The 9,551-nt window shown below is 39.4% G+C and overlaps 1 protein-coding gene across 1 annotated transcript; it reads right to left on the minus strand.

The window, feature by feature from the left end:
- Window positions 1-429: 429 nt before the first annotated feature.
- Window positions 430-9,490, minus strand: LOC104414181 (ABC transporter G family member 40). Its single transcript, XM_039300506.1, has 24 exons — window positions 9,162-9,490; window positions 8,044-8,164; window positions 6,643-6,728; window positions 6,178-6,262; window positions 5,902-6,061; window positions 5,712-5,788; window positions 5,460-5,513; window positions 5,288-5,378; window positions 4,917-5,218; window positions 4,555-4,836; window positions 4,155-4,471; window positions 3,903-4,063; window positions 3,733-3,836; window positions 3,477-3,639; window positions 3,300-3,398; window positions 3,009-3,142; window positions 2,548-2,880; window positions 2,110-2,400; window positions 1,937-2,020; window positions 1,718-1,851; window positions 1,399-1,626; window positions 1,154-1,322; window positions 798-1,052; window positions 430-690 (listed from the first exon to the last, which is right to left on the minus strand). Exons 1-24 carry the CDS (start codon window positions 9,488-9,490, stop codon window positions 430-432), a joined length of 4,320 nt encoding a protein of 1,439 aa, XP_039156440.1.
- Between the last annotated feature and the right edge of the window lie 61 nt (window positions 9,491-9,551).

Raw genomic sequence — 9,551 nt, forward strand, 5'->3', positions numbered from 1 at the left:
TAGACCAATGTGGCGTCGTATTGTAAGTGAGTCCACGTGGAATGGCATAAAATGACGTCGTTTCCTACGGAGAAAGGAAAACGGCGTCATTTTATGCCATTCCACGTGGACAGTCTTCATCAATTTTTGCCACGTCAATTTTATTTTTTAAATATAAAAGCCACGTAATCATTTTGGTTGGAATCTCTCGTTGGTGGTACCAAAGTGATCGTTTTTCCGCTAATTTGACAATTAAGTAATCTGACGGAAACTTTTGGCATCAAAGTGAGCGCCATACACAACTTTTGGTATTGATAGTGTACTTACCCCTCGAAAAGATGTAGAGAGTTGCTAGAAAAGTAAAAATGTACATCTACTTGCTATAGTAATTAGATATCATTTTCTAATAGAGAAACACGTTTGTTTTGCCGATCGAGGTGATGCTAAAGTCTACCGCCTCTGGAAATTGAGTATCTTGATGGAAATGGCGAAAACGAACTCGAAAAGCATTGTAAATCCTACCATCACCACGGCAATTACGCCCAGAAAATCGTGTCGATAACCAAAGTAATCTCTCATGTATTCTTCCACCGTGCCCCTAGTGTCCTCAAGCCTATTCGTCAAATCGCCGAACTGAGAGATCACCAATCCATATAAAGTCCAAGAAACCGGGCACAACCAATAGTACCATCTCCACCAAATAGGTATCCTCTGTTTAAAAAGTAGTTCAGAGGATGTTCACAAATAAGGCATCACACTTGATGTTGAAAACAAAATTAGCAGAAACATGAAAATCAATAAGTTGCTATAGAACTTACAGTCCTTGGCACGATGAAACCTGAGAAGAGGTTCCATATGGCATAGAATGCAAAAGAGACGATGGAAGCGACGTGGTGGTTCGGGGTCATGCCCACGGCCATCATACCATAGTATGTGAAATACAGCAATGTGAAGCACATGAAGAACAGATACCAGAAAAATTTTGCAACGGTCCATTTGAATCCAATCATTGCATAAACTATGATACCATATGATATAGCTTGCACGAGGACATAAGGGACTTCAATCAGAACCTAGAAAATAAAGATTAATCGCATAAGCCACTTTCTAGTATTGATTCATACGTAACACCATTTAGAAAAGTGTACCTGAAATCATTTGGAAGCAATTTTACCTGTGCTAATGCATATGGTAGGGCCGAGTACATGCCTGCAGCTCGCTCTCTATAGAAAACCGTTCTCTCCACTGCTACAACTGGTTGCACAGAAGCTGCATTTTGGACCCCAAGGAAGAGAGCACCGTACATAGATCCCATCGCATTGATCAAATCTTGACTCCGGGTCCTGCGAACGTAACATTCAGAAACACACAACTTCGAGAATGAATGAGGCAGATATTGACACTCTAGGCAGAACTTACGTTTTAGAGCCGAGGTCCCAAAACATAGTCCCAAACATTAAGGCAGTGACGATGGTGAAGAGGAACCGAACAGCCGTGTACGGCGGATTCCGCCAGTAAGACCAGCGTTGCTTCCATAAGCAAGCCATTAATTGGGTGAAAGTTGACTGAGAATACTTAGTCGGGAAATAGAGGTCCTTAAAATTTGGAGGAGGTATGCTCAACTCTTCAATCAAAGCATTGTTTCTCCTGAAAATCACAAAAATGTGTTTTCCCATCGACATCTTACAGGTTAATGGCAAGACCAAAAGACGGACCTCGATATATGCGATGAACCCACCTGTACAAATCTGAGTTCTTGTATAGATCAGAAAAATCGACACCTAAAGCGAGTTCTTGTGTTGGGCTTGTAACTTCGAGCATCCAAGTTGCTGGATTATAGCCATCTTTGATTTTACCAACTCCTTGGATTCCCTTCATTTTGAAGATACCATGGTGATTCATGTAGGGAAAGAAAAGTGCAATTGAAGCCATATTATATGAGCGAACCATTCTGTACCTCAAAATACTCTATTAGATGAGAAGAATGACGACCCAGAGGGCCGACATATATCTCCTGTCCCCCTCGTTTCATTAAGAAAAGCTGCAGAGCAAGTGAAAATGCAATATCTTCTAAGTTTAAGTGTGCTACAAACAGACTTTTCGTATTTGTAATGTGTTGACATAATTCACCTCATCGAAAGCTTCAAATATATCAATGCTTGGTTGGTGAATTGTGCATACGACTGTTCTCCCTGTGTCCACTGTATTCCTAACTGTTCTCATGACAATAGCAGCAGCTCTTGCATCAAGCCCTGAGGTAGGTTCGTCCATGAAAATGATGGAGGGGTTTGCGACTAGTTCAACTGCAATGGTCAGCCTTTTGCGTTGCTCGATGGATAGACCATCCACACCAGGCAAACCAACCAAGGCCTGTCTCAGCGGATTTAGCTCCACAAGCTCCATAACTTCCTCAACAAACAGCTACAACATTTTTGCCCATTATGTGATTTGAATTAAATTGATCATCAATTAAACTACATAGCCAACAAAGCAGCAAGCACTTCTACAATTTATTTTAAGTTAAGAAGGCAATCCTGGTAGAAATATATTGTGGCATTAGAAGCAAACCTTTCTGGTTTGGTCGTCCACACCAAGAGGCAAACGCAGCCATGCCGAGTAAATTAAGGACTCGTACACAGTAATATGAGGTGAATGGATGTCGTTTTGTTCACAATATCCAGAAATCCGAGCAAATGTATCTTGATTCTTTGGATACCCAGAAATTGTTATGTTGCCCTTGATGTATCCTCCGGTTTTTCTCCCAGCCAACACATCCATCAGAGTAGTTTTACCAGCACCGCTAACGCCCATTAGAGCTGTAAGAACACCTGGCCTAAAAGCACCACTTACACCTTCCAAGAGCACCAATTTATCCTCAAGAGCACCTTGATTCTTCATTTCCTAATAAGATAACAACAAACACTTAATCATAATTTGGATGAACATTTGAGCTTTAACACTTAAGACATACTGTGATGATATATCGATGAAGTATTATCTTCAAATTTTTCATAACTTAACACAATTACCCGTGGCATATCAACTGAATAAGTTATTTCATCGAATGTAATTGAGTGCTGCTCAAATGGGAGTACCATTCCCCTTTTCCTATTGGCGGCAACAGCTGTCTCAGGCCATGGGGGTGTTGGCTCGGATGACCTCCCTACAAGACCCAATAGAAAAGATAGGCAAAGAAGTAACATGAGCCCCTAATGGACCAAAGCCTTTTGTTCACCCCTTTGAGGTCTTAACTACTCTAAATCATAGAAAATGAAAAGATACTAACTACTAGGACTTCATACCAGATCCATTTATCAGACTAGAGCCTTGAGATTGCAACTGAATTGATCCTTCTATTCTATTAACGTTCTTGTTGCCCTCAGGATCATCTGATTTTACTGTGTGGGATTTGCCAAAAGCTGCATTCACATGAAGCTTGAGTAGGCAAGCTCTTGTTGATAGAAACTTCAACAAGAAGAAAAGCAAAAAGCACTTACGATTAAGAAGAGCAAGAGCCACCGAAAACCCAAAGTTGAAGAGGATGATGAACCCAAACAATGCCCCAACTCCTATCCAATACCAATATGCTTCAGTAAAGAACCCACGAGACTTCAAAACTTGAATTCCTAGGGGTTCATTTGTTCTTGAATTTGGGGGAATCTATTATAAGGAATAACACGACGAATTAATCAATTAGATATTTATATCTATGAAAGGTCATAATATTGGCATTAAGCATTTACAAGACTTTACCTTATTCCAATTCGATCCTAAAAGTTCATTGACGACTATGGCGTTCTGCCCATACATTAAAGGAGATATCCAATATGCCCATATCCACCATTTCTTTACCTCCTCTACGATTCAAAGAAATCAAGATTAGTACTTAAGAAAAAGAAGCCGAACTCTAGTATTCGTAATACCTCGGGAAAGAACAACTCCGCCCAATGCAAAGAGTGCGAACAGCACAAATGACCCGAATGTGTTGGCAACGATCAAGTTTCTCCCAAGTGCCGCGATCAATCGAAACAATCCAGAGGCCATCTGATTAACGGCCACAAGCAAAAGATACTGCTTGAACAACCTATAACACAATATAAACAGTAGAATGTCTCAATCAAAGCAATGGGATTAGAGTTTCCATCTTACCACCAAAGAATAATCACAGTTCTTACCTTCCAACATTTGGATCATATCCAATGACGTAGTAGGTGATGAAGACCCAAACTGAAACCTCCACAAATGTGATAGGGATTTTTAGAATCCAGGTTGGTAGAGCGTATGCCCATGCTGGATAGAAGAGGAGGTCTCTTTGCTTGTAGAAAATTGGGAGCTTGGCTATAGTCATTGAAAGCTCTGCCATTCCATTGAACATGATCGTGATCATGGTGAAGAACAAGGCACCAATGTAAACTCCTCCATCAGTTACGGTATCCCGATGCATCTTAGTCCGTAAGAATAGGGTCATCGAAATAAACGCCATAATTATGAGCTAATAAACAAATCATGTCAGTTTAAGTATATCAGACAATTCATGACTAAAACGAACAGAAAGAGCATGAAGTAGGTATTTACCTGAGTGACCTTGAAGATGTAGACAAAGGAGTTCCTTTTCATTAGCAAGTACTCTCTTAAAATGCAAGCTTTAAGCAAATCTTTCATTCCAACACCAAATCTTTTGGTAGTCAAAGCGGCTGGGTGGTTCTTGCTCTTATCAAATGGAGTGGAAAGTTCATCCCCGAGTTTTCTTCCCACATGAAATGACTGGAATGCCTCCGCAAATTCCTGAACCGTGACAAAAGTGTAAGGCTCATCTTTGCGTACCCAATACTGATGCTGATCTTTTCTTGATGTTACCTATCGAAAGGTAGAAAAGTACGTTATTGCAAGACACTTCCTGCAAGTTGTTGAAATAAAATCTTCATATTTTTACATACCTCCTGCAAGAAATCAGCAACACCCTTCCTCCTAGGGCATTTGAATCCCATGGATTCGAAGAAATCTAGGACAAGTTCACGTGGGCCTTGATACACCATCTGACCATCAGATAGGATAATAATGTCGTCAAACAAATCGTAAGTTTCTGGAGCTGGTTGGAGGAGAGAGATAACTGCCCTTCCATCAAGAATGTGAATAAATTGTTTCAGGGAGTTGACAATTTGGTATGTCGTTGAGCTATCGAGCCCAGTTGATATCTCATCCATGAAAAATACCTTGGCAGGTCCAACCAGCATCTCACCTAGAAATTACAAGTAAGAGAATTTAAAATTTTCATTGACTAAAAGTTTGATATGCTTCTAGTTCTAACCTATGGTCACACGCTTTTGTTCTCCTCCAGAAATACCCCTCAACATTTCATCTCCGACCATTGTATCAGCACATTTTTCCAGCCCTAAAATCTGTGGAGAAAACATGTGCATTAAAGTTCCGCTACTTGTCAAGTGCTTGCATGATTTTGCGGTGATTCTTGTCATAGTTACCTTGAGTATATAATCAGTGACGACATTAGCCTCCTGACCTTCTGTCGCTGCTGCCTATGGGATTATACCCATTGCATTAGAAAAACCAAACACCCCCATTGTTCTAAGAATTCAAAAACAAAGTAACTACTTGCTGGAGTCCGACTCAAAACCATTACTTCCTCATCAGTTTCTTCTTATGGATTACTTAATTCATTTCCTTTCTTTAATTGGAAAACGAAAAACAACTCTAAGCTCTCCTTGTTTAATTACCTTCATGAAGATATCGATATCAGGATCTGGTTTTATATTTGCCGCTTTCTCTCTTCTTGACAACTTTGACAACATATCTGCCAATGCCGGCAAAAGAATCAACATTTCTTATTTGAAAAGGAAAAATTGTCTAAGTCAAACTCAAATATGACTTTATAAAATATAAAAGTATCAAATCAAATTTGCTAACCATATCGTGATCCTACTCCCTGACATCTTGTAGAGAAGGCCAAAGTTTCTCTAACCGTCATTTCTCCTATGTGAAGATTGTGTTGACTTATGTAAGCCGCAGTTCTTTGGGGCACAAACTCATTCATGACATGTCCATTGTAAGTTACTCTTCCTGTTGTCTAAGGAACAATCTTCACTCTTTCAATATAAATGGATGATATTTTGATGTATCTTATAAAATTTGAAAATCCACAAAAGAAGGGCTTAAATTTGATAAAAGATGACTTGCATTTACCTCTAGTTTAGGATCAAGCTTGCTGGCCAAAGCTAACAAGAGTGTGGTCTTTCCTGAATTAGGTGGACCAAGAAGCAAAGTCATCCTGCAACATTGTCCATCCAGATGAGAATAAACTTGCCAGAAAAGAAAAGTAAAGCTAATTTTGTACAGTTTTAATCGAAGGGAAAAGATGAATCCATATTCAGTTCAATTCGATTTTGTTTTCATTGAAAGAACGGAAATATATTAATTCCAAATCAAATTTGAATTGGTAATCCAATTGACATTTTTAAACTTCTTTCCAACAAGAATGTGACCATTTCTAGTTGGGACCTTTGATTAATTACATGACATGTAATGCATTTATAGAACATAGCGCCAAGCTTGGAGATGGAACCTAATCACACGTGCTAAAATAAAGTTCAATTCAATTCAATTTGGAGGCTTGAAGAACTAATTTTTGAGGTGGTTTAATTTGCTCACCTGCCAGGTTTGATGATCCCACTGACATCTTGAAGGATAGTCAAGTACTTCTTTCTAGGAAGTATGTGCATAAAATTCAAGAAGCCCTTGTAGAAAAGGAAAATAAGAAGAAGGAAATGGTTAAACAAAGAAACCAATCACAATATCCAATCATTTTTTTTCTTGTCAAAAGAAATTTCCATTCATTAAGAAAATGATACCTGATGGGAAATCCCAAAAGTCACAATATTAAGACACGCTTAGGGAGTTCTAAAACAAACCCAAAACTAGAAATCAAGGTGCATTATTAGAGCATGCTTGACAAAAATAATCACAGTCTCGTCCTTCAAAAATAGATCTATGACTGCATTCAAGCGAAAAGATTGACGGCTAATCACCAAGTCACATAGCATGATCAATGATAAGCACATGTCGGGATATCCATCCGTAGTTGCAAGTTTTCCTTTCAGCGGTGGGTGCTTTGGTTTGGTGTCCTCAACACAATTACCATACAAAGACAACATTAACATGTTGAAGAAATTTAGATTTGATGCCTATGAAAGCAAGCCCTATAGCCAATGCGAAGCGCCAAAGGTTTGAAGTTAAACGTGTTGAACGAGCATAAACATCGAAGTTGCTATAAACACCATTGAAACTAGAGGTGGAATACTTATTCATTAAAATTCCAAAATCTAGAATTAGATCAAAGAGATAAGCTCTTAAATATAAAATCGGGAGAGTAACAAAAGAAATAAAAGGAAAAACAACTTGGAGGAAATAGAGAGATTTAGGTCAAATCCCTCCCCTCTAGAATAGGAAGAGATGAAGAAAGGCTGAGAGAGAGGGAGGGAGGCAGGGAAGGTGGAAGAGAGGTGGTTGGGAGAGGAAAGAAGCGAACATCCAACCAATTTACTAATTATCAAATTAGTCAAAAAACCAATATGATCTTGATTGCAAGTTATGGTACTTAAAAGTATGATACTTGGACATGTGGTTTATATTTTATTGGGTTCCCCCACCTTGATAGCTAGCTTTTGGGCTATGGTTGTCCTAAAGTCAATATTGATTGATACAACAGCCATCTACCATCTCTCCCAATTGCAATCGAGTGGTGACATCAATATTGCAGTGTTTCCTCGTGACTTAAACAGTTTGTAGAAAAGCAGCCCTATTTGTGCGCCAAGGTTGGGAGCATGGTTGATTGTGGTGATCCTAATTTCAAGGGATGGGACTCAAATCTCACATATATGACCTCGGGCTCTCTCCACACTTCAATAGCTAGAGAGCTGATGCCATATAAATCACATATCGAAGTCCATATTGACAAGGATCCAACTTGTATACTTGAATTTGGATCCTTACAAAAATAGAGCCGCCCTTTTGGCTTTTAAGTTCCACACTTTTAGATGGTTGCTAGCTTACCTCTAGGATACTAGTGCAGAAATTAATGACGGTGGGCAACGCTCTGCTTCCTTCATGAGCCTCTACCTCCACGTTCAAATGCTCAAATCTGACTTCAATTGTAGGAAGTTCAATTCCAACTCTGCAACCAGATTCACCAAAACCACAATTACTCAAACCTAAAATATATAAATAAAAAATGGGTAAAAGCCACAAAAAAGAAAACCCCCAACTTTACTTATGGTGATATATTTATCTCAAACTTATTTTTTATTTTTTATTTTTTTATGACCTAGGGAAACCCCATACGCCGGGAGCGCGGTTGGGCAAACCCTGGGACCGCACGAGGGAACCACCACCCCGTGACAGCGGTTAAGGCGACAAGTGCCCTTGCTAGGTTTCGAACCCTTCACCTTTGAGAAAAGGATCAGCATGGCCTTATCTAGCAGAGCCACCGCGGCAGATGGTCATCTCAAACTTATTTTGTGATACAAAAAACCCAAAACTTGTATCCATGGTGATACATTTATCTCAAATTTATATAGTGTCATACATTTACCTTAAATTTATGTTTTGTGAAACTACAATGACACCAAAAGACCACACATTTATATTTGTGTGACACATTTACCTCAAAAATTTGGAGTTTTTGGTATAAAAAAAAAAAAAAAAAAGATTTGAGTAAATGTATTACACAAGCAAAAGTTTGGACTTTTTTGTGTTACAAAAAAAGTTTTGAATAATAAGAAAAAGTTTGAGATTTTTGATATCACATGAAAAAATTTACGATAAATATATCATAATGGATAAAGTTTATGATTTTTTATATTATAAAAAATATTTTAGGATAAATGTACCACCTGCACAAAGATTCGGGGTTTTTATAGCTTCTTCTCGTTAAAAATTACACCCTGAAAGTACTGGGAAAACCTTCTCGGGAAAAAGACAAAACATGTATAAGCCATGAAGGCACAATTCCCACCATCCTGGACGAGAAAATTTTCACTGACAAGAGGTGGTCTGACATGATAAGGATTTTCCTGGGTAAAGATATGTCTCGGAACCAAACGGACTCTATGCCGAGGCGTGGCAGAGTTGGTAAACAGAGGTTTCAGAAACAGAGCAAACAGAGACAGTACCTATCAATGCGGTTCCTGAGCTTCAGCAAGAAGCTCTCGTTGTCCTCCTCAGTGACCCTCACTAACCTCTCAATCAATCTCTTCCTCTCATGAAAACCGAGGTTCCGGATGTCGATCTCATTAGCACCGCCGCCGGCTGTCAGAATCCCTTTCCGGAGGCGCTCGAAGGTGGGGAGTTTCTCGAGAGCAGCCCATCTGAGAGATTCTTCGTCGTCCTCGTCGCACGAAGACCTCGAGAACACGTCCATCGTCGTCGCATGGTGCTTCTGCATGGTGGAGCTGGTCGCGCGCAGGCTGTTGCTCGCTCTGTATATATCTCCTCCTTCCATGGATGATGAGGGTGTCTGTTAAAGCGTTGCTCTTGCTCTGTTTTCAAAACACAAGAAGTAG

Source organism: Eucalyptus grandis, chromosome 8 (genome assembly GCF_016545825.1).
Source record: "Eucalyptus grandis isolate ANBG69807.140 chromosome 8, ASM1654582v1, whole genome shotgun sequence".
Taxonomy (NCBI): Eukaryota; Viridiplantae; Streptophyta; class Magnoliopsida; order Myrtales; family Myrtaceae; genus Eucalyptus; species Eucalyptus grandis.

What these genes read in the sequence shown, in the direction of transcription:
- LOC104414181 (XM_039300506.1), bottom strand. Translation starts at nt 9,490, where the DNA reads ATGGAAGGAGGAGATATATACAGAGCGAGCAACAGCCTGCGCGCGACC. An exon ending in TATGATCCAAATGTTGGAAG is followed by an intron (nt 4,064 to 4,154) that starts GTAAGAACTGTG and finishes ATTGTGTTATAG; the next exon opens with GTTGTTCAAGCAGTATCTTT. An exon ending in TAGGATCGAATTGGAATAAG is followed by an intron (nt 3,640 to 3,732) that starts GTAAAGTCTTGT and finishes TCCTTATAATAG; the next exon opens with ATTCCCCCAAATTCAAGAAC.